The sequence below is a fragment of the Cygnus olor genome, chromosome 5 (genome assembly GCF_009769625.2).
Source record: "Cygnus olor isolate bCygOlo1 chromosome 5, bCygOlo1.pri.v2, whole genome shotgun sequence".
NCBI lineage: Eukaryota > Metazoa > Chordata > Aves > Anseriformes > Anatidae > Cygnus > Cygnus olor.
The window spans coordinates 3,329,508-3,348,976 of NC_049173.1; the positions used below are offsets into that span (position 1 = coordinate 3,329,508).

At 49.8% G+C, this 19,469-nt stretch overlaps 1 protein-coding gene across 13 annotated transcripts in view; it reads right to left on the bottom strand.

The window, feature by feature from the left end:
* The window catches only part of TXNDC16 (thioredoxin domain containing 16), a 43,947-nt gene extending 24,596 nt beyond the window's left edge, over positions 1 to 19,351 (bottom strand). For 4 of the 13 annotated variants that reach the window (XM_040558515.1, XM_040558512.1, XM_040558511.1 and 1 more), the window contains exons 1-13: positions 18,902 to 19,351; positions 13,331 to 13,534; positions 12,467 to 12,549; positions 11,303 to 11,376; positions 10,518 to 10,592; positions 10,058 to 10,179; positions 9,453 to 9,543; positions 7,747 to 7,900; positions 6,337 to 6,503; positions 5,286 to 5,346; positions 3,756 to 3,891; positions 2,690 to 2,836; positions 2,183 to 2,242 (exon numbers count right to left, since the gene is read on the bottom strand). In XM_040558515.1, the coding sequence (XP_040414449.1) occupies positions 2,183 to 2,242; positions 2,690 to 2,836; positions 3,756 to 3,891; positions 5,286 to 5,346; positions 6,337 to 6,503; positions 7,747 to 7,900; positions 9,453 to 9,543; positions 10,058 to 10,179; positions 10,518 to 10,592; positions 11,303 to 11,376; positions 12,467 to 12,549; positions 13,331 to 13,499 (1,339 nt within the window). In that variant the 5' untranslated portion in view covers positions 13,500 to 13,534; positions 18,902 to 19,351. Of the gene's footprint in view, positions 1 to 2,182; positions 2,243 to 2,689; positions 2,837 to 3,755; positions 3,892 to 5,285; positions 5,347 to 6,336; positions 6,504 to 7,746; positions 7,904 to 9,452; positions 9,544 to 10,057; positions 10,180 to 10,517; positions 10,593 to 11,302; positions 11,377 to 12,466; positions 12,550 to 13,330; positions 13,535 to 14,875; positions 18,627 to 18,901 lie in introns of those variants that run through there. The other 9 variants (XM_040558513.1, XM_040558510.1, XM_040558504.1 and 6 more) reach the window with 7 other exon arrangements.
* Positions 19,352 to 19,469: the final 118 nt, after the last annotated feature.

Here is a 19,469-nt window from a genome sequence, read left to right on the forward strand (position 1 = left end):
CAGTTTAAGCCATGCCCCCTGGGCTAGAACATTCACAATTGATATGGCTCATGCTCTCAGCCTGATCTGCTATAACCTTTGGTGTCTTTAACCTCTTGACTCTAGCCCACCCTAATTACCAGGCCTGAGACACCCTCATCCTGGCCATAACAGAGAACCTGGGGACCTCCATCCTTCTAGGTCTTCCAGCTCCCCTGACAGACCTGCCTGTGATTAAGTCTTCCCCAGCAGCAGAGATCAAGATGTATCTTGCAGGAAACTCACTGCATTTCTCTCCAGCTCCACAAAAGTAGCCATTCTCCATCCTCTCCAAGGCTACAGCAGGAAAAACAGACGGGAGTCATTTCATGATTCAAATTTGGCCTGGGATTCTTCAGTGGGACCTCACTGATCGCAGAGGAAAGGCCCTGACCTCAATCAGTTCATAATCTCTGTTGAGAATCTGCCTATGGCTGCGTCCATGTACTGAGATTGTTATCAAATTATTAAAGAAACACATGGTGAAAGCTTAGCCTCAGACAGTCAGCCAAGTTTTGACCAATGGCTCAGGAAGAGGCAGGGTTTCATCCACTGACTCTCCCAGCTACTCTCAGCTCTCTTGCTCTCTACTCCCAGCTCTCTTGCTACTTTAGCTGGTCTAACAGCTGTAGAGTCTAAAAGAAACCCCAAAGAATCAATAACCACAACCTCTCTAAAAATGATAACCCTCCCTGACCTTTCCTGTTTATTCCCGGGATGTCAGTTCAGATCAAAGGTGCCAGGAAAACTATGAATACAGAACTGTTTTTATCCAAACCACAGCACTGTCCTCAGCGTTCCCAGGATGGTGTCTTGTAAGCAACTCCCAGTGCATCTGCTTCCCAGAAAACTGCCTGGGTCCTCTGCACACTCTATACATTTTCCCTCTACTGAGAACTCAGCTTGAATCCTGCTTGCAGTTTGCAGGACAAGGTGCTCAGTCCCAGGGGAGCACCTTCACTACAATGAGAAATAAGCCTTGATGAAGAATGAAAACACACAGATGGCACCAGCTACGTCCAGGAATGCCAGAACAGCTCCGATCTAAATCTACTGGATTTCCTCACTGTGCTGAAATGAGTTGGGGATGAAGTTACATGGGCATAACCATGTAAGTCAGGGGGAGAAACAGGCATCTTTAGGAGAGATTCAGTCCATATAAGCCTGATAGTGCAGAAGAACCCACCTCTCTCCATTGACCATAGAGGGGTATAGTGCTGAAGCCCTGAATGAAGCTGAACTGGCGCTTAACACTGCTCAGGAAATACTACACTCCTGAAGCACCAATCCCTCCTGTCTTTATTAGCAGACTACCTGATGTGCGTTGTCTTTAAATGTTACTGATTCTTCGCTGTCATGTATTATTTATGGAATTTGTGGCTGCCTGTGAGACTTCCCATGTAATTAAGCCTGTCTACAGGCCCTGAAGGCATCATTGCTTTAAATTCTTTCTCTGACACCATCCTGCTCCCCCTCTGGATCTGGGCCTGCCCACACCTGTCTGTTATGCCTTCTACCAAAGCCTGGCCCAGTTACTGCTCTGCTCCAGATCAACTGCCCATGTGGTGCCTTCCAAGTGCAGGAGACCTGATGTGGCTCCCCATACCCTGATTTGGCTCTCAAGCCTCATGCTGTGCAGCGTGCAGTGCGTCTTCTTGCTCTGTACAGGACACAGTGCTGAGGGGCACCAACAGGATCCCGTTTTTGGGATGCAGGCTAGGGTGCCTGCTGTTTGTCCCTGCACCTCCAAAGCCCATGCTGCGTCACTCACTGCTTCTGATGTTCTGTCCTGTCTCCTCATGATATTGGGCATTTATCGTGCAATCACTGTGCCCATCAACAACAATCTCAGCTGAAAAGCAGTTTGGGCAGCTGCTGTGTACAAATTTACACCAAAAGCATAAGGTGACTGTGTAAGGTTGTACTGCCAGTCCCATGACTTTGTACAGGTACAAAGGGACTGCAAAGATCCCTAATTCAGAAACAAATTCTCTTCCTAAACAACGTAATGTGGATATGCCTTCCTTAAAAGTTTGGGAACTAAAAATGAGTATATTCTGGGTGAGGGACTGAGATACCACCAATATCTTCCCAGTCTTCTGGTTCATACCGCCAGGGAAGATGAAAATCAGCTGTACAAGCACTTAGACCTGTGGCACCTTACCTTTCAGGTGATCAGCCACCTCTGTGTAAGACTGTAGCACTGCCAGAGACACTGCCTCCCCTGAAACACAGAAGAGACAAAGCCCCAGGTTACATATAGGTGACTGACAATGTTACATTATGATTTTTGGCATCCTAAGGTGCTTCAAGCTCTGAAAGACTGAATGAAATAAAGAAAATTGGACTTTATTTTTCTGCAGCAGCCAGTGACTGAGTTTCCTAGGCTATCCCATGAGTCCACCACACTCATTTCCCCTCTTGTCCCGCATTCAGCCCCTGTCAAAGTAAAGCGGAAAACCACTGATGTATTTTATACTGAGATATATTCTGTCTTCACACATTATCAGTCAATGAGAGGAAGTAATTTAATCTGATTGCTACCAGTGGGTGAGGGTACATGGGACAGGATGCACCATATATTTATGATTTAAACTTGCCTATGGGATCACCACTCTACGGAAAGTGTGCAAGCTAGCAAAGGGACTGCCAGTCCGCATTTCATACTCACAGCTGGCATAAAACAGCACCACCGTCTGGGCAGCTTTCAACATGGCTGAGTGAAAGGTCTCTTCCGTCAGGGTAAGGATCTGCTCCAAGGGCAGCTCTCGCTTCTTGTCCCTGGAAACTGCTTCCACCACCTGATCATCCTGAACGTCTGCAAGGGGCCAACATCCGTGCGTGAAGAAAAGTATGCACACACAAGGCACAGGGAACTACATGCCCATCTGCAACCCCATTAGAACATTTTAATAATTCTGCTAAACAAAAACAATCTAGTATAGAAAATAAATGTTTTCAAGAAAGCATTGTAGGGGCCAGTGTTTTCTCCCTGGAGAAAGCAAGTCTGGAACAGCTCTTACAAAAACATGTCTCAAACCTTTCCAAAGGGACAGATAATTCTGAGGCATTTCTTCTGATGCTTGAAGAGGAGACAGTGTCGGATGCACTTTAAGCACCTTGCCCCCCGAAGCTGGACATATTCAAGCAGAAGAAGCCCCTCCCTCTTGCAGCATCTCTGCAACCGTTACTATAACAGCTGCTGATTTTTTTTCATGGAGTTTGCCCTAAAAATTACAGCTGTCTGTCATGAAACTCCAGGGATCTGCAGAGAATTAAAGAGCTACTTTGTACAGCCATCGTGTGACTGTCATAACCACAGAATCACAGACTTGTTGAGGTTGGCAGGGACCTCTGGGTCCATCCTCACTGCTCAAGCAGGAACACCCAGAGAAGGGTGCCCATGACCATGTCCAAGTGGCTTTTGAAGATCTCCAAGAAGGAGACTCCACAACCTCTCTGGGCAACGTTCCCCAGTGCTCCATCACCTGCACAGTACAGAAGTGCTTCCTGATGTTCAGAGGGAACTTCCCATGTTCCAGTTTGTGCCCATTATCTCTTGCCTTGGTACTAGGCATCACTGAAAAGAGCCTGGTTCTGTCCTCTTTGCACCCTCCAAAGGGATCGTTTGCCTTCGATTTGCAAGAGCATTCTTTAATGCTTTAACATATGTCTAGGAGATGCTGACTGCATGTCCTACCTGATGACAATCAGCTTCTCAGTGTTTAGTTACACACCTTGATTGTCATACTCTTTTTCATCCTCATCTTCCTCATCCTCATCCTCCTGGATTTGTTCAACCTTGCTCTTATCTTCCACCAGGGTTATAACTTCATCGGTGTCTTCCAAGACCAGGTATTTGATTGGCACTCCCTAAGGAAAATAGGAGCAGAACATCACCCTGGGTCTGTTCTAGCTACAAACCAAACTCAAAGCTGATGGGGAGTTCTGATGGGGAGGGAATTTAAAATTCCCTCCCATCTAGCCCATTATTTTTGGGGTATGTCAACAGATTCCTAAAGCTGCCAAACAGGGGAGATCCTGGGACGTGTTTCTTTGGCGCAGTTTCATCTGCACATGAGCTTATTTCACTCCAGACTGACGTTTGGTTTTCAGAAATTAATTGTGGCTATGTGGGATTCTGTGTCTGTAGCTGGAATGGTGAAAGTGGACACCTGCTCCACCTCCCAACATCTTAACATGGATCTTCTACTGTGAGAGAAAGCCCAGAGGCCGAACAGTGAATGTGAGAGCTGAGCTACAGATACATGGTCCACTCTGCTGCCTGCCCCCTAGATAGGTCAGGCTAGGTCAGAGCAGCCCGTCACAGCCTGGGAAAATGGCACAGAAGATCTTTTATCTCATGTAGCTCGACAAAGAAGAGCGCTCCCAAGTGTAATGGACTGCCAACCAATGGAAAGAAAAAAGCAAAGTGTATTTCTCAGAAATGAGACCTTGTCAGCTTAAAACCAGTTCTGGCACTGTCTCAGCAAGAGGCACTTCAGAGAAAATGCATTTTATAATGAACTGAGAGAAATGACAAACTGCTGGCACCTCCCATTGGCTCTAAGAGAAGAAACACAATGTGCACATCTCTCACCAGGCCAGGGGAAGCCCTCGGGGGACACTCAGATTCAGGTCTGATCCTGTTTCTTTCCAATCTCAAATGTGACAGTTCAAGCAATTTGGGGCAATGTGTGTTCCCTGGCATTTGTTGCCTCACAAGCTCGGTCAGGCCCCTCCAGAGTTTAGCTCAACTTGATCAGCCTCATTTATCTCAGGCTCTGCCCTTCTCCCAGATCACTGCCAGAGGCATTTGGTTACATCAGTTCGGCACAGACCTTTGCTTGTTTGCTTTCTGGCTCTTAGTTTCATGCTCATTTCCCCTTCCATCTTTTGAACTCCTTTCCTACTGGGCCAAGGGCCTTTAGAAGTCCAAATCTTCTGGGAATTTACACTTGGACTCCTACCTTGGGTAGTTCACAACCTTGCATTGCTTTATTGTGCAATGGAGATATCACCCTATGATTAGAGCCCAAAATAAACACTTCCTTTTATCTCCTGTAGGCAGGCACAATTGCTCTGCACTACCAAGCTCAGGCAGTTCCAAATACGTGCACAGAGCTATGGAAAGACTATGTTCCCTTGAGCTTTTGGGAAGGTTGTCAAATCACAACAGAGGCAAGCAACACCCTAACACCCTCTCAGGAGAACCACATCCAGATAGTGAAATAAGAGTTGTACAATAAAGAAATCCAACATCGAACCTCATCTGGTGTCTTGAGAGCGACGTTTGACTGGAGCAGAACATTCAAATCCACGAGGTCCCTTCCAAAACACAAAGTGAATGTTAGATGGTGTGATGATGTGCGAAGTCACCTGCTCTGTTCAGCCTGCCTGGCTGGCAATCACCCCTCTCTGAGCAGCACCACGTCCTCACAGAGCCATGCTTCGGGGCCCCGCAGTACCTGTGGGAGCCCAGCCCACAAGAATTAAATCAGCGGTGAAGAGCTGTCAGTCCCAAGTGACCTGGTGGGACTGACACAATCTGTGCTTATTTCACAAGGCCTTTGAATTCCCTTTCTATGATTCATGTCTGCGCTCACACACTGGTAGCCACATCCCAGTGCAGCTGCTCTGACGGTGGATTTTGGCTCACAGTAAATGCAGCCAAGAAGTGCCTCTGTGCAAGGAGAGACCACGATGGCAGAAAGCCGGAAGAAAGCAGCCCACACCCATCCTTCCTCCATCTCCTTCCACTTGTGCTGCTGCCAGCAGCACGGGCACAGAGCAGACATGCCACATCAAGGTCCCAACCCACAGCTGCTGTATCACCCGCTGACACACAAACTGTAGGAGGGGGCAGCCACTCAGGAATGTGAGATCCTGACTTGTCACGGGCTGCCCACTCTCCCAGCTCCAGATCAAACATCACCTGCACAGATGGGCAAATAAGCCCTCAACAGATCTGTGGTCTTTGGTCTTCTGATCTTTGTGATCTTGGTCTGTGCTTTCCAAGTTTTCTTTCTGAAATTTCTGTCAGTCTGTCCATTCTTCTACTTCTAAATCAGCAAGAGACTCAAATATTTCTACACTTCCAGTTAGAGTCTGAAAGCAAACTTAACTGATACTGGAGTATCGTGTCCTCAAACCTCAAATCCTCTCACCATATATAACTTAGTCTTACTGCTTCTCACACAAATCCGAGTAAGCCCACTGACTGTGATCCCATTGTCCTTGCTGTGGGGTAACCGAGCTCAGAAACACCACAAAAAAAAAACAACAAGGAGAATTCCCCAAACACAGGGAAGCAAATACCTGGACAAAAGGGCGACTCCTGCTTTCCCCAAGAGCTGCCAGGCCAAAAACTCTGCTGTTCTCCTGTCTGCCTCGTAGGTCTCTTTCTGGCTGAGGATGAACACAAGTGGCAGCCCAAGCTGTAAGTGAACAGTGGAAACCTTCTCTGGGTCCTCAGCAACCTCTGTCTGGAAAAGATACACGGTTATACTGCAGCACATCTCCACGTATTTGACATATTTCAGCTCTTTTCCACCCAGCTGCCTATTTCAATGGAACTTCATTGAATTTATTTTTGAAATTGCTCAACAGGCTCAAAAGTAATTGGAAAGGGAGGCACAGAAGCCTCATTTTCTGAGGAAAACAGCTGGAAAACCAACCACCAGATCACCATCACTTTAAAAAATTGCTGGAAAGTGAGATTAAAAGCTTGGAACAACTTCCTCATTGAAATCTGGAGCCTAGGAGAGGGTTCATAGCCTGCAGTTTCTAAGGCCAATAGGTAACCTGGCAGGCTGCTCTCCCGCACAGCCCAAGCCATCGTGTTCTCCCCAGCCACTGAAATAAGGACACCTTCCAGAAAAAGCCTCCACCCTGATTCTAAAACATCCACTGAAGCAGAACCCCTACAACCCTGGTTAAACTGTTCCGACCTTTCATGACCATCCCTGTTGAAAATCTGGGCTTTAATATTCATGTTCTTTGTGACCTGGCAACTCCTGATGTCAAATTTCCATTAATTTCTATTTATCTGACAGCCGTGCCCTGGGGCAATTTGGAAACCTTGACTGCCACACACAAGAGCTGGCATCCTTTCCCTTTGTGTTTCTGACATGTTGTTTCATGACAGCACAGAGCTGCTTAACAAAGTGCTTCCCTCCATAGGCCTACTCCAGGAGGCTGGCTGACGTAGGGACTTCCCAGCTCCTCTACCCATCATTTCTGCTGGGCAGAGCTGTCACCAGTGGGAACTGGAGGCCTCCTCTGCCCAGTGGGAAAAGGCAGAAGGAGCCTCCTGTCTCCTGTGCCCCACCAGGGTGTGAATCTTGTCTCCCTGAGGTGCTGAGTGTCCTGTAGAGAGCCCAGAAGTCCCAGCAAAGTCAAAGAGGCACCTCCACCCCATTTCGAATGAAGCACATTCCCACTCATTGTGCTTATGTACAACCACAGGACCATACATTGGCCCTGGGGCCCCCTGAAAAGGAGGTCCATGCAAGCTCAGCAGTCTAATGGAGTGTTACTCACAGTCTCAGACCTGTTCTTTGCTTGAACCCAACCTGGGAGTTTTGCCACTAACTTCACAGGGAAGGGGCAGATTCTCATTCTCTGCCTTGTCCTCTGTTCACACCTCCCTCATCCCCATATCTGCCCCAGCTGCCCTCACACTGCGCAGCCCGAGCGCGGTGCATCGTTCCTCTTTCCCCATCGTACCACAAGAGGAGCCCCCATGAGCTTGAGGTGTCTGTGGATGTTTAGCACGGTCAGATCCTGCTCCAGGGGTGTCTTCCTGCAGGGCTGCGCCACGTCCGTGGCCTGCTGGCAGTGGCAGAACAACAGCCGGGCAGATGATGCATCAGGCTCATCGCTGCTGGGAGAGAAAACAAAACTCACACTGAGCTAGAGATCCATCAAAGGGTTTAAAAATACCCTGACAGACTGCCGGTTTTTGCTGCCATGCTTTACAGGGCAGATGATCTCCCAATTCAGGGTGTGACTGGCGCATGGGACTTTGAGAGCTCTACTAGTAACAGGTAGAGTTGCAGCCAGGCACCTTTCACAATTATGCTCCCTGTCTAATGATGACCCTGGCTCACCAGGTATAAATGACCTCAACCACAGAACAGTTGGCTTAGCTCAAAAAGGACACAAACACACTTTTCTCATTGGGGCCAGCCTTGCCAGTTCAGTGGGGACCCTGGCATGAGGAGGACAGCCGAAATATAGATTTACTCATGTCTTTTACTTCACCGATGACATCTTACGTACTATGTAAGGAATATTTCACCTTCTGAACAACATCGGTTTTATCTATGACAAAGGAAGAAGTGACATCAAGTTCCCTGGATGGTTCCTTGGCTAGTAGTGGTTTCTGGTTCTGATACCATCACTGGTGTTAGGCTGCGGGTCAACTTTGGGAGGTCACATTCTTTTTCCCGTGCATCCATTACATCATCTCCAACATAGGGATCACCTTTTTTTGTAAAGGGCTTTATGATTTCTCTGAGAAAAATCATAAAGAGAGGGTGTTGTATTAAGACCCCAAAGCCTGACTGCTGGTGCCCTCTCAGCTTTACGCAGGATGAAGCCATCTCCTGTCCAAATGACAATCGTGCCATCTAGTGGCAGACACAAAACGCGATCCCTGGTCACGATCTGCAAAAACAGGATGTGGAAGCAAGCATATTGCTGTATAAATGCCCTGCTGAAGATACAGCATGTTATCTGAAGATGCAGCATGCTATCTGATATTCCCACCTTCCTCTCTGCCCATCCTGCAGTGACTCTAGTGTGACCTCAGCCACAGTGCCAGATGGATTTGTTCTGCAAAGCTCCAGGGAACCACGGCTGAGATTTGGTCAGTCAGCTAGGGAAGGAAGACATTCGGCTCTTCCACTTTAAAATCCCATTCAATGAGCCGTCAACAATGGCTAGTCTAAATCCAGGAACAAAAGCAGCAGTGGTTTTGGAAAAAGCAACACAGATCTCACTGTCCACCTTGGCTGTCAACCTAATACCATCCTAGGGTGGAGTCTTTTACCTTGAGATGCAAAATGCATATGCAGGTCCTGAGCTTGTTGACATCCAAGGGGGCTGAGAAAGGTCAACACTACCAGCTGGTCAGAAAGGAGATTCCTAAATACCCTGGAGGACCCCAAGGTGATCTTTCACTGGAAACACCTGTTCTCTAGCTCAGCATGAAGCCAGCAGTGAGCCCAGTGCATTACAGGCCTGGCAACATTTGGATGCTTTAAATGCAGGCTACAAGGTTCACTTTTAGTGAAAGTGATTTTTCTCCCATGCAAGCTAGCAAGGATGCCAATGCTAGATTTTACCTGGGAACCTGAGAAACCAGAAGAGCAGTCCAGGGGAGCAGATATACCTGGAGTGTGTGCGTTTGTGTGTGTGTGTGGACATACCCGGTGTCTTTCAACAGTGTTGCCTCAGTTGTCAGAACAAACTGGTGGACAGTCCCGTAGACAAAAGCCACTTCCATCACAGCTCTGTGCTCTGGAAAGAGAAAAGCATGACTAATTCACTGATGCAGCTCAGCCCAGATCTCCCCCTTCATCCTTCCCAACCACAAGCATCAAGACTGAAGCTTTCAGAAACTCTCAGTAAAACTCCACAACTGGCTGAAGCCATGCTATGGAGGTAACTGAGTCACTGGGGCGGAACCCAATTGCTGATCTCCAGCAAACACAAAGGTGGGGCAAGTGAATGCATTCTGCTACATATCTGTAGTACAGATCTGCCAATGGGTTTATAAGGCAGCAACCACTGGCTTGCTTTCTCTGTCCAGTCCATCTCTGAAAGTTTGTGTGCTCCCAGCAAAACCGTCTTGGTCAAAATGATTCATTTGGCAACAAGGCAAGACAGAGGTGGAGAGCTCATGTTTGGGTGGGCCTTTCACATTTCTTCAATTCTCCATTTGCAGGATTCTGAGTCATAAAATGAGCTCCCTTCCACATTAGTAAAAAAAGGCTCTGGAAGGGAGCACAAAAGAAAAGCTGAGTGTTAATACCTGCTGTTCCAGTAGCTGGTACATACACGAAGACCATGTTCGACCTCCCTTTCAGTGCATTTTCTATGTTCTGAAGATCCGTCAGTGTTTCAACATATTTAACTTCATTAAAGAGCAGGGCACTGAGAAGACAGAAAACTCATTAGCAACTGCTTTCTTTTAAGAGAGAATTGGCAGCCACATAATCACGATGGAAAAAAAAACAAAGGTAAAACTCCAGCTTCTTGCTGGCAGATGCAAGATTCACAGCCAAATACAGCTGCCCAGATGTGTGCTTGGTGAGTCATGTCCAGGGCATAGATTTAACAGGGTCAAACCATACCAAAGAGAGAAGCAGCCTTCTGCTTGGCTGAAAACAGCCTCTGGAACACGTGCAGTTTATATTTACGCAAAACTTTCTATCGACGAGTGAAAACGGAAAATAAATGATTTCACAGAGATGGATCTGGTCTGTACTTACAACAGAACATTAGCAACAATGGAGTTCACATCAAACAAGGCATCAGTAGGAAATTCTCTGATCAGCATGTTCCCTCTGGGGAGAGAAGAAAAAATATCACCAAAGAAACCATGAAAGATTAGCAACACATAGTAAATTCATTTCTACTGTGTAGTATCTCCAGGTGTCTGCTGGCAGATATGGCTGGAAGGAAAATGTCAGGACTGAACTTGGGGAGTTCCTAGGACTAGCAGGGTCTCCCTGATAGCAGTGATCTCCTCCTCTGGCCTGTACTATAATCGATGAGAACAGAGCACGTTAATTTTGAAAATGCCCTCTATCTGATACGTGGAAAAGCTTCCAACTGACAGTCCATGCAGAGACCAAGAGTTAAACCTTCCCATCTGTGGTAGGTGAGCCAACCACAACAAGAAGGGCACCAAAGAGTGTTTCTTTCTAGGAGTAGACCCAGAACTTAGTGCACTGACTGCAGTCCTGGGGACCTGGTGGTGGGAGCCCAGAGGGACTGACTGAGGATGTCTTTGATGGTTTCACGTAGCAGTACAGCTCTGTGCTGATAAAAAGGAATGTGGGGCAGGACAGGGGTTTTCACGCGGAGGACAAGGCATCCACACTTTGCATGTGTGGAACCTTTTTGGAGTACTTTTTGATAAATTCTGTATGCCACTGCTGTCCTCATGGCCCCATGCTTCCTATGCAGACATCTCTGCTCCCTGACAGCATTTCCTCCAAACCTTTGTACTTGAAAGCAATTACAGCGTGGTGCCCAGAAAGCCCCCCCTTACCTGAACAGGTAGGCTTTCCTTAATGCATTTTCTTTTCCACAGTATCTTGAGACGTCCTCTTTGGGACAGTTAACCTGGACATTGAAAGTATTTATTGGACATTTAGCTCTACAAACGTCTACAAACATACGGTACCACAGCATTCTCCCATTCCAGAATATAAGTGCTAGCCTTTCCAAAACTGCTGGGAGAGAAAGCACAATCACACAGTGAGATGAACAGAGTGCAGTGCTGAGGACTGGAGTTGGTATTTCAGTTCCCCAGCTCAGCCTGCCTCGATTTGGGTCAGACAGGATTAAAAGATCTTGTGATCTGCCAAGCATATTCAAAGTGACAGACCACTGCTTGCTTACTGAACTCAGTCTGTGTCTGGAGGAATTGAAACACACACACACACACATACATAAGCACTTCTTATAAAATCTAATTGCACTTGCATGGATTTGTAATTCGCTCACCTAAATCTGCAGAAAAATTCAGCCCCCAAAAAATATAAATAAATAATACATCCTATTTAGCGTTTATTGCACTGTATTGAAAAGAAGTGAACTGACCCTCTCCAACATTCTTCACAGTCTGAGCCTCTTCCCTCCCAGTGCACAAGGCGAGATGGAGTCAGGCAAGTTCCATGCCCTGAGTGAAGCAGCAGGCTGATGCTCTTTAGTGCAACACAGTGGGGATCATCTCCTTCCTTGTACCATGTTTAGGGGCACACATCAATAACCACAAACCATATGCAGCTGTTTGGGAAGTCAGATTAGATCAGCCAGCCAAGCCTGGCACATGAAGTTTCCCACGAAAAAGGCCAATTTTCAAGAAAAATATGAGAAGTTAAATGTCTCCTAAACCCACGAATGCAAATCAAAGCTCTGTTTGAAGTGTGGACAACATTAAGTCTTCCCTGGACAGAGGAATCTACCCAATCCCACAGGGAGAAGGTGTGACACAACCCACAAGCAGGTGTGATGCTTTTGTTTCATAGCAGTGTGGTGTAGTTACCCACAAGCCAGGGCAAGGGAAAAAATGGGATGCCCTGCGCAGCCAGCACCCACTTTCCTGCGGGGTCCCACTGCTGTCCATCACCAAGGTCGGTAGAGACAACCTCTGTCCACCCCGCAGTCAGCCCTGCAGAAATACCCTGTCCCACTCCTTGTTCTCATTTACCTTCACCACTGAAATGCCATAGTCCTGCAGAGCCTCGACTGAGTTCTCAATCTGTTCCAAGAAGGGCTGGGCACCAGGAGAAACTAAAACAGCAAAAAAAAAAAACAAAAAACAGCTGGTTTCAATCCCTTCCTCTTGCAGACAAGGCAGCAGGAGAGCAGAACGATACCTTTTCTCCCCAGGCCAGGCCCTGCTAGCCTTGCTGGGAGTAATTCCCTGCCCTGAGGCTGGGGGGTCACCGTCTGCCTGTGTTTGCCTGAGCTACCTGTGACAAGGGGGAGGGTGGGCATCAGTGTAGCTGTATCGTACAGATGATCCCTGAATCCAGCTGGATTTCTGTCCCCCCCTTCACTAAAGCCACCATAGCTTTTTTGTTGATAGCTCCCCACCTTCCTTTCTAACACACCCAGCCCCTCAGTGTTCATGGGGGAGCTGCGCTGGGTTTCTCAGCCCACATCCAGGTCTCTGAGAAACCATGCCCGGGGGTCATGGAGGAGCAGAACAAGAAAGGCAAGGTGATGGATCTCCTTGTAATTACGCTGGGAGGTCCTGTGGAAAAGAAACACGGCACCTTTCAGGGGGTAGCTCCTTACAGGGCATCTGGAAAATTAATGAAGAGGCTTGAAGCAGAGTGTTTAGGGACACAACCAGGACAGATGCCACCCCAAGACACTCTGTCTGCCAGGAGCACTCAGGAGCTATGCAAACCCCAATTTGCCAGCTGAGCTTGACCAGCTCTTCAAAACAGCTTTGGGTTTAAAATACTCAGGAATTGTCTCTTCGTTATTCCACTTTCACACACACCCCAACGAGAGCCTCTCCTGAAAACCCAGCTGATGTAAGTGCATGCTGTTGAATACATACCGTTATGGCTGAAATAAGCCAGGGATGCCCTTCCAGCTTGCAAGCTACTGAAATACTCCTGGGGGCTCAACTCCTGTAGCAGACTTGTACTTCCCAGCATGGGAATGAAGGAAGCGCAGAAGAGCAGGAAAGAGAAGGAAGGAAACCATCTGTCCTTCTGGGCTGGCATGGTTACTATCGGTTACAGGCACGGGAGAGCCACAACTGCAAAAACAAACAAAAAAACAAAGGAATAACAAAAAAACCACATATATACGAGTGTTTTCTGTTTAGGTAGGTGCAGCATGACTAATTTACAGATGTGACAGCTACACAAACACCTTGAGGACATCACGAACTAGTTACTCAAACAGCAGGTGATTCACACAACCATGAAAATGACAGCAAAGGCCATTCCCTTTCCCCTGAGTGGTATCTGCAAGTGCAAGTATCCTCTGTGCTTTCAATTTAGGGCTGTTTTTCTTCCCTCTCCCTTTTTTTTTTTTCCTTTTGAGTCAAACAAAGATGAGAAAACATCTTTTTGTCATTTAACTCCCCTGTTTAAAACCAGGTTCTTCTGCAGCCTGCCCTTCAGGTACCCATCTTTGCTGCTGAGAGCGCTGCAGCAGGGCTGGTCAACAACATCCCTGGTCAACAACGAGACAAAGCTGGAATTCAAGCCACCAAGAACATGTTTGCTTTGCATTACGAGCTGCAGCTGTTTTCCTTAACAAATGCCCCTGTGTACATGGACTGTCATTCCCCCCAGCACCATGGCAGATGCTGTCAGCTTGTTATCGCTGCTCCGTTATGAGCCCAAACTCAAATTCTCGAAAACAAGCAGGCAAAGTCCCCCTGCCTTGCTCCAAGAGCTGGCAGCTAGGGAAAGCCAGGCACGTTCAGCCTTCATAGGCTCCCTTCTCTCCCTGCCACGTACATGAGGTGTTTGGATGAGGCCTTAGCAGCACAAAGGAACAAAGACAACGCTGAGGAAGCAATGAAACCTTTTCATCTGGAAGTCTCCCGTTCTCTCCTTTCCCACTTTGGGAAGAGACAGGCTTTTCTTGTCCTTTTGCCCTCCCATCTGTTCATCTGGCTTACAGAGGGGACCGAGATCGAGAAGACGGGGGGATGTTTAGTGAATGACAGACTTGGCTGCAGCGGGATGGAAAACTAAACTCAGCCCTGGCACATGGGAACCAGCCTGGGTCAGAAGGGAGAGCTCCCAACCACGGAAGCAAGGCCAGAGGAGCAGCCCACAGCGATGCAAATACTTCCCAGCATCGTACCTGGAGGAGGGTGCCAGCAGGTTAAAGCGCAGCTCCAACTCCTTCCCAGCCCTGATCTCTCTCCTGGATCTTGTAGTTTTTCCAGCGTCTGCCTTCTGCCCTCTCCACACCTCCATGTAGCTGCTGTGCTTCCCCTTGCACGTTTCCCAAAGCCAGTCCCACCTGCCCCACTACAGTCCCTCGCTGTCCCACCACCCCAGCACAAACACATCCCACACTTTTCTGGCTGTTCGCTCACAAATACGTGCTCATCCCTTCCCCATTTGTGTCCTCTCACCTCTTCGTTACTCCTTCCTGCCCAGGGGGTTCCCTCTGGGCCCCATCAACCTCCGCTGACCCCGCTCCTTCTCCTCCTTCTTGAACTTGAATTTCCCACCCTCCAGCTCTCTGTTCCTCCCAGCCCCAGTCTCTGGCTCTCCGCAGCGATGTGCAAGTCTCGGAGGTGTACAAAGGAGCTTCAGGAGCACTCCCTGGAGGCACAGAGACAGAACTGGAGGCGAGACTTATCTCCCATATTCCAGGGAGACTTGCAGCACCTGGATATTTGGGACTTTTTTAATGAATCATGCCCCATAAACACGTCCAAGCTGGTAACCTTTGCAAACACGTCTCCAATCACTGTTCAAGGCAGGAGAATTTGTTGTCAGTCTGTTGTCTGTTCCTTCAGCCTCGGTATTACAACACCATCTACTCGCCCAGCTGGAAATCTGGCAGCGATCCCATCCCCTTTGCTCATATCCTGACTGCCAGCCCGTCCCCCTCCTTCCATGTCCCATTTTGCCCCTAAAATCACTTGTAAGGCCCTTGAGCACATCTTCTCTTAACCCCTGATAAAGCCAGGCCTCACCCCGGAGGAGCGGTCACTGGCCTGCTCTGCCTTCCCACCAACACGTACTGAAACCAGGTTTAAGGGCTTCCCAACAACTCTGGAGCTTTGAGCACTTTATGGCAGCCAAAATCAAGTCTGAGCACACCCAGCTGTAATAGGGACCCAACCGCACCAGGGGATGACAAGCAGTCCTCAAAGCACCCCAAGCTTCATGGCGGAGCACTGGAATTGCTCTGCTGGGGAAGGGGAGAACACCCCTGTGGAAAACATGAAGAAAAGCTTGGCCAAACGACGTTTTAGATAGCACTAGTGCAGCCTGGGGCAGGGAATAGACCTCCGAGGGCTTTCCCAGCCCCGTTTTTCGTGCTCAGTGGTGTCGGACCTCACACAGGTTCGAGTGGCACCGCGCAGTGCCTCTGGGGACACTGCCAGGGCCGTGTAGGGGCCTGGTACAGGAGTGCCCAGCACACGACCACGGCTCCACATGGGTGTTAAAAGTCACCACCGTCACCCAGCCTTCCTCACTCGGCCTCTGCCAGAGTATTCGGCTTTTAGGCCATCTCCTGCGTCACCCCTTTTCCAACAAGGGAAGATTAACACCGCGAGGTAAGGTGGTTAAGGCCACTGCAGATGACCTAAAATGTGAGCACATACACCAGAGACACAGAGCACAAAATCTCACGTTGGCGTAACTTATTTCTGCTACCTGGGTTCAGCTTGGGAGTCCTGAATCGTAAACTTGGGCTGGGGTCCTCTCATCACCGCCGGGATCCCATCTACAGTTCCTGCTGCCTTGTCTCACACAGCCCCTCACTGACAATATTTATTAAGCTGCAGCTTATTTCTTTCAAAGGAGGGTGATAGGAGGTGGTTTTTAAGATGCACCGGTCAAGGTGCAAAATAAAAAAAGAACCAAAAATATAAATATATAAATACACTTTTGGTCTGAATATATTACACTACTGCTTCATCTTCATTTTATCTCATTGTACCAGTATCTTCCAGGCTGCAGAGCCCCCAGCCAGCAAGTTCTTACTCCCTAGGAATATGCTCCTAAAGCATAACGGAGCCGCCTCAGCCTTTCCTGTGATGATCGCTACAGATCCGGCCTTTTGCTGAAGCAGGACGTTCACTCTGCACCCAGCAGGTTTGTGTTTCTGGCAGCCAGGCTTGCCTGCCTGTCCTGCCCTTCCAGCAGCAGCTAACCAGTGCAAAGCCCTCCAAACCTGGCCGGCAGAGGGGACACACAAGAGCCCCAAATCCACGCAGGGCTGACTCAACCCATGGAGGCAAAACTGGCCTCCAGCACTCTCCCTGGCATGGCTGGATGCCCCAGAACAAATATGCACGCTGCTGAAAAACGCAAGGGAGAGCATAACATTGACCAGCCAGCCCCGGGGCTCGTCCTGCACTTTGGACTGTGCACACAGGTTTTCTTTAGGGGATCCAGAAAACTCACGGAATCAGAGAATATCCTGAGCTGGGAGGGATCCACAGCGATCATCGAGTCTGGCTCCAGGAAAACCTCTTTGTTTCAGCCTCCTGATCTCCAGATCACACAAGAATCCCACAAGACACACTTGACTGCCTGGCCTTTCCTAACGCAGCAAGCTTGCCTGCAGCTAGCTTGTCCAAACACGGAAACCGTACCAACAGGTGTACTGTCTGCAAGCCTGTTTTCTCCCGAGGAGGCGATAAATTGGTTCATCAGAGACACACAAAGCACCCTTGGGATCCCATAGAAGTGCATCTGGAAACCATCAGCCCATGGCCACTTTGCTGAGTGGGAGCCGGGCTGTCCTGCAAGTTTTTAATTCATCAAAAGACCACAGAAACTGCAAGTGAAATGCCTGACGACTGTTGAAATACTGCTGATGTCAATAAGCAATATTTCAGTCTTTTTGTCTTTTTTTCATGGTGAGGTTATGCGTTGGTTTCATGGAATCCCATGGCTGTGCAGCAATATTGCATCTTCCACCGCTTTACATATTTTTCACTACAGGCTTCTCTTCCCTGCCCTCCTTTGAAAAAGTGGCCAGCACCAGCCTTCTCCTAATCAGCTGACAAGTCTAAGGTTAATTATCACTACACAGTTTTGCTGGAACAAAGAGCTCATCAGCCAGCTCCCTTCAAAATTTCTGAAGGCAAGTTCTTTGCCCTTGCTGATTTGAGTAAGGTCAAAAAGCCGCTGTTCCCCAGCCCTGGAGCGGTGACAGCGCTGAGCTGGTTCTTCGCCACTTTGGAAAGGGGCCACACTCGTCCGTAAACACGGAAAGGAAATACCTGCTGCCCGTTTCCACCTGCCCCTTCTCCCCAGCAGCCTGGGGAGGAGGCACACGTCATATAACCGGTGACAGGGAGAAGCCAGGCGACGTTCCCACCCCGGCCAGTTCTGATTACAGCGGTGTCCTCTATCATATGTTGCTGTGGCGTTGAGCCCTCAGCCACAGAAAGGGGTTTATTTCTACACTGAATGTACCAAAAAGCGTCTCAGCCAGGCTGCCCCGTGGGGACAATGCTGAGAGCCCGAAGCTGTGCTCAGAGGGAAGGCAGAGCCTCACCACAGCGTTGTTTATCCGGTATTTGTCCCCAAGCACTGCTTCAAGGCAGAGTGCTCGCAGGCTTTTTGTGCGCAGACAAACCCACTTTTCACTAGCAGCATTTTCGGGACGCTGCAGGCTGCTGTGTAATCCCTCCGCCGCGCAGACCAGCGCCAGCGCAGCTCATGTGACTGGAGGCACATCTGGCACACGAGGTCGTGAGATAACGGGGCTCCTCTCCGGCACACTGACACTTCCCCCAGTGTCCCTGCTGCCTCTCCCCTGCTCTGCCACCCGCACGCCAGGGTTTTTGGATCCCACATCAGGCGCGCACGAGTCCTGGGGAGGAGGGAGGCCCTGGTGTGAGCATATGAGATATGGGGCAGGAATAAGAGGGTGAGGGTGCCCATAGGCGAGGCTATCATGAGCTACAGGAGCTGCATCTTTTGGCACAAGGAACCTTTTGACTTCTCAAGGGTTGTCAACAGGGTGGGAAATGTTTACATTAAATAAAATCCCAGCCTGTTGTCCGGCGCGCTTTGTCTCACCGGGCTTTCTGTGATGTGCCCGTGCTGCCCCCCTGCCGTGGCCGTGCCCCTTTTCCTGCTGGAAAGGGACCTTGAGCCACTTCCCGGAGTTTAATTTTTGCTTTCAGGTCCCACTTCCCAGCACCCTGGAGGGCACCTGGCTGGGCAGCCCAGCGGGAGCAGAGCTCTTCCATGCCAGCGCACGGCCAACAGCCCGCGGCGTGACCCGGTGCCATCCTTGCCCCGTGGGTCCCCGAGGACCTTCCTCCCAAAGCCCCTGCGAGGCAGCTGGCCCCGCGATGATGGACGATACCGCTGATGGACGATACCGCTGACGGATGCTACCGCTGAGCTGCCTCCGGGCTGGCTCAGGGGTGTCACTGTCACCTACCTGGGATGTCACCTACCTGGGTGCCCAGCGTGTCGGCGCTGCTGCCAGTGCTGCTCCCCCGTCCCTCGTCCCCCCGCGGGGAGGCCGCGGGCAGGGCTCCCGTGCCCCAGCACCGCTCTGTGGGTGACGGATCGGAGCCTCAGGGGTCTCAGCGTAGGGGATGAGGACATGGAGGGGACTCCGAGCGACGTCCCCAAGCCCCCACCGTGGTGGACGCCCGACCTGAGCCCCCGGCTGCCCTGCTCCTGGGGCACCCCTCAACCTGCCAGGACCTTAGGGGACCCCCCTCAACCTTCCAGGACCTTAGGGGACCCCTCAACCTGCCAGGACCCTAGGGGACCCCCTGAACCTGCCAGGACCCAGCCCCGTTGCTATGGGGACCCTCCACCCTGCCAGGACCCTAAGGGGCCCCCTCACCCTGCCAGGACCCGCCGCGCCGCTGCGAAGGGCCCGGCCCCGCCCCCTCCCCGCACGCACCAATCAGAGCCGCGAACCCCCTCAGCCCCTCCCCCCCCACGAGGCGGGGCGCAGCCGCGAGGCGGGCGGCGACGGCAACCTAAAGAAGTCGAACCCTCCCCGAGGGG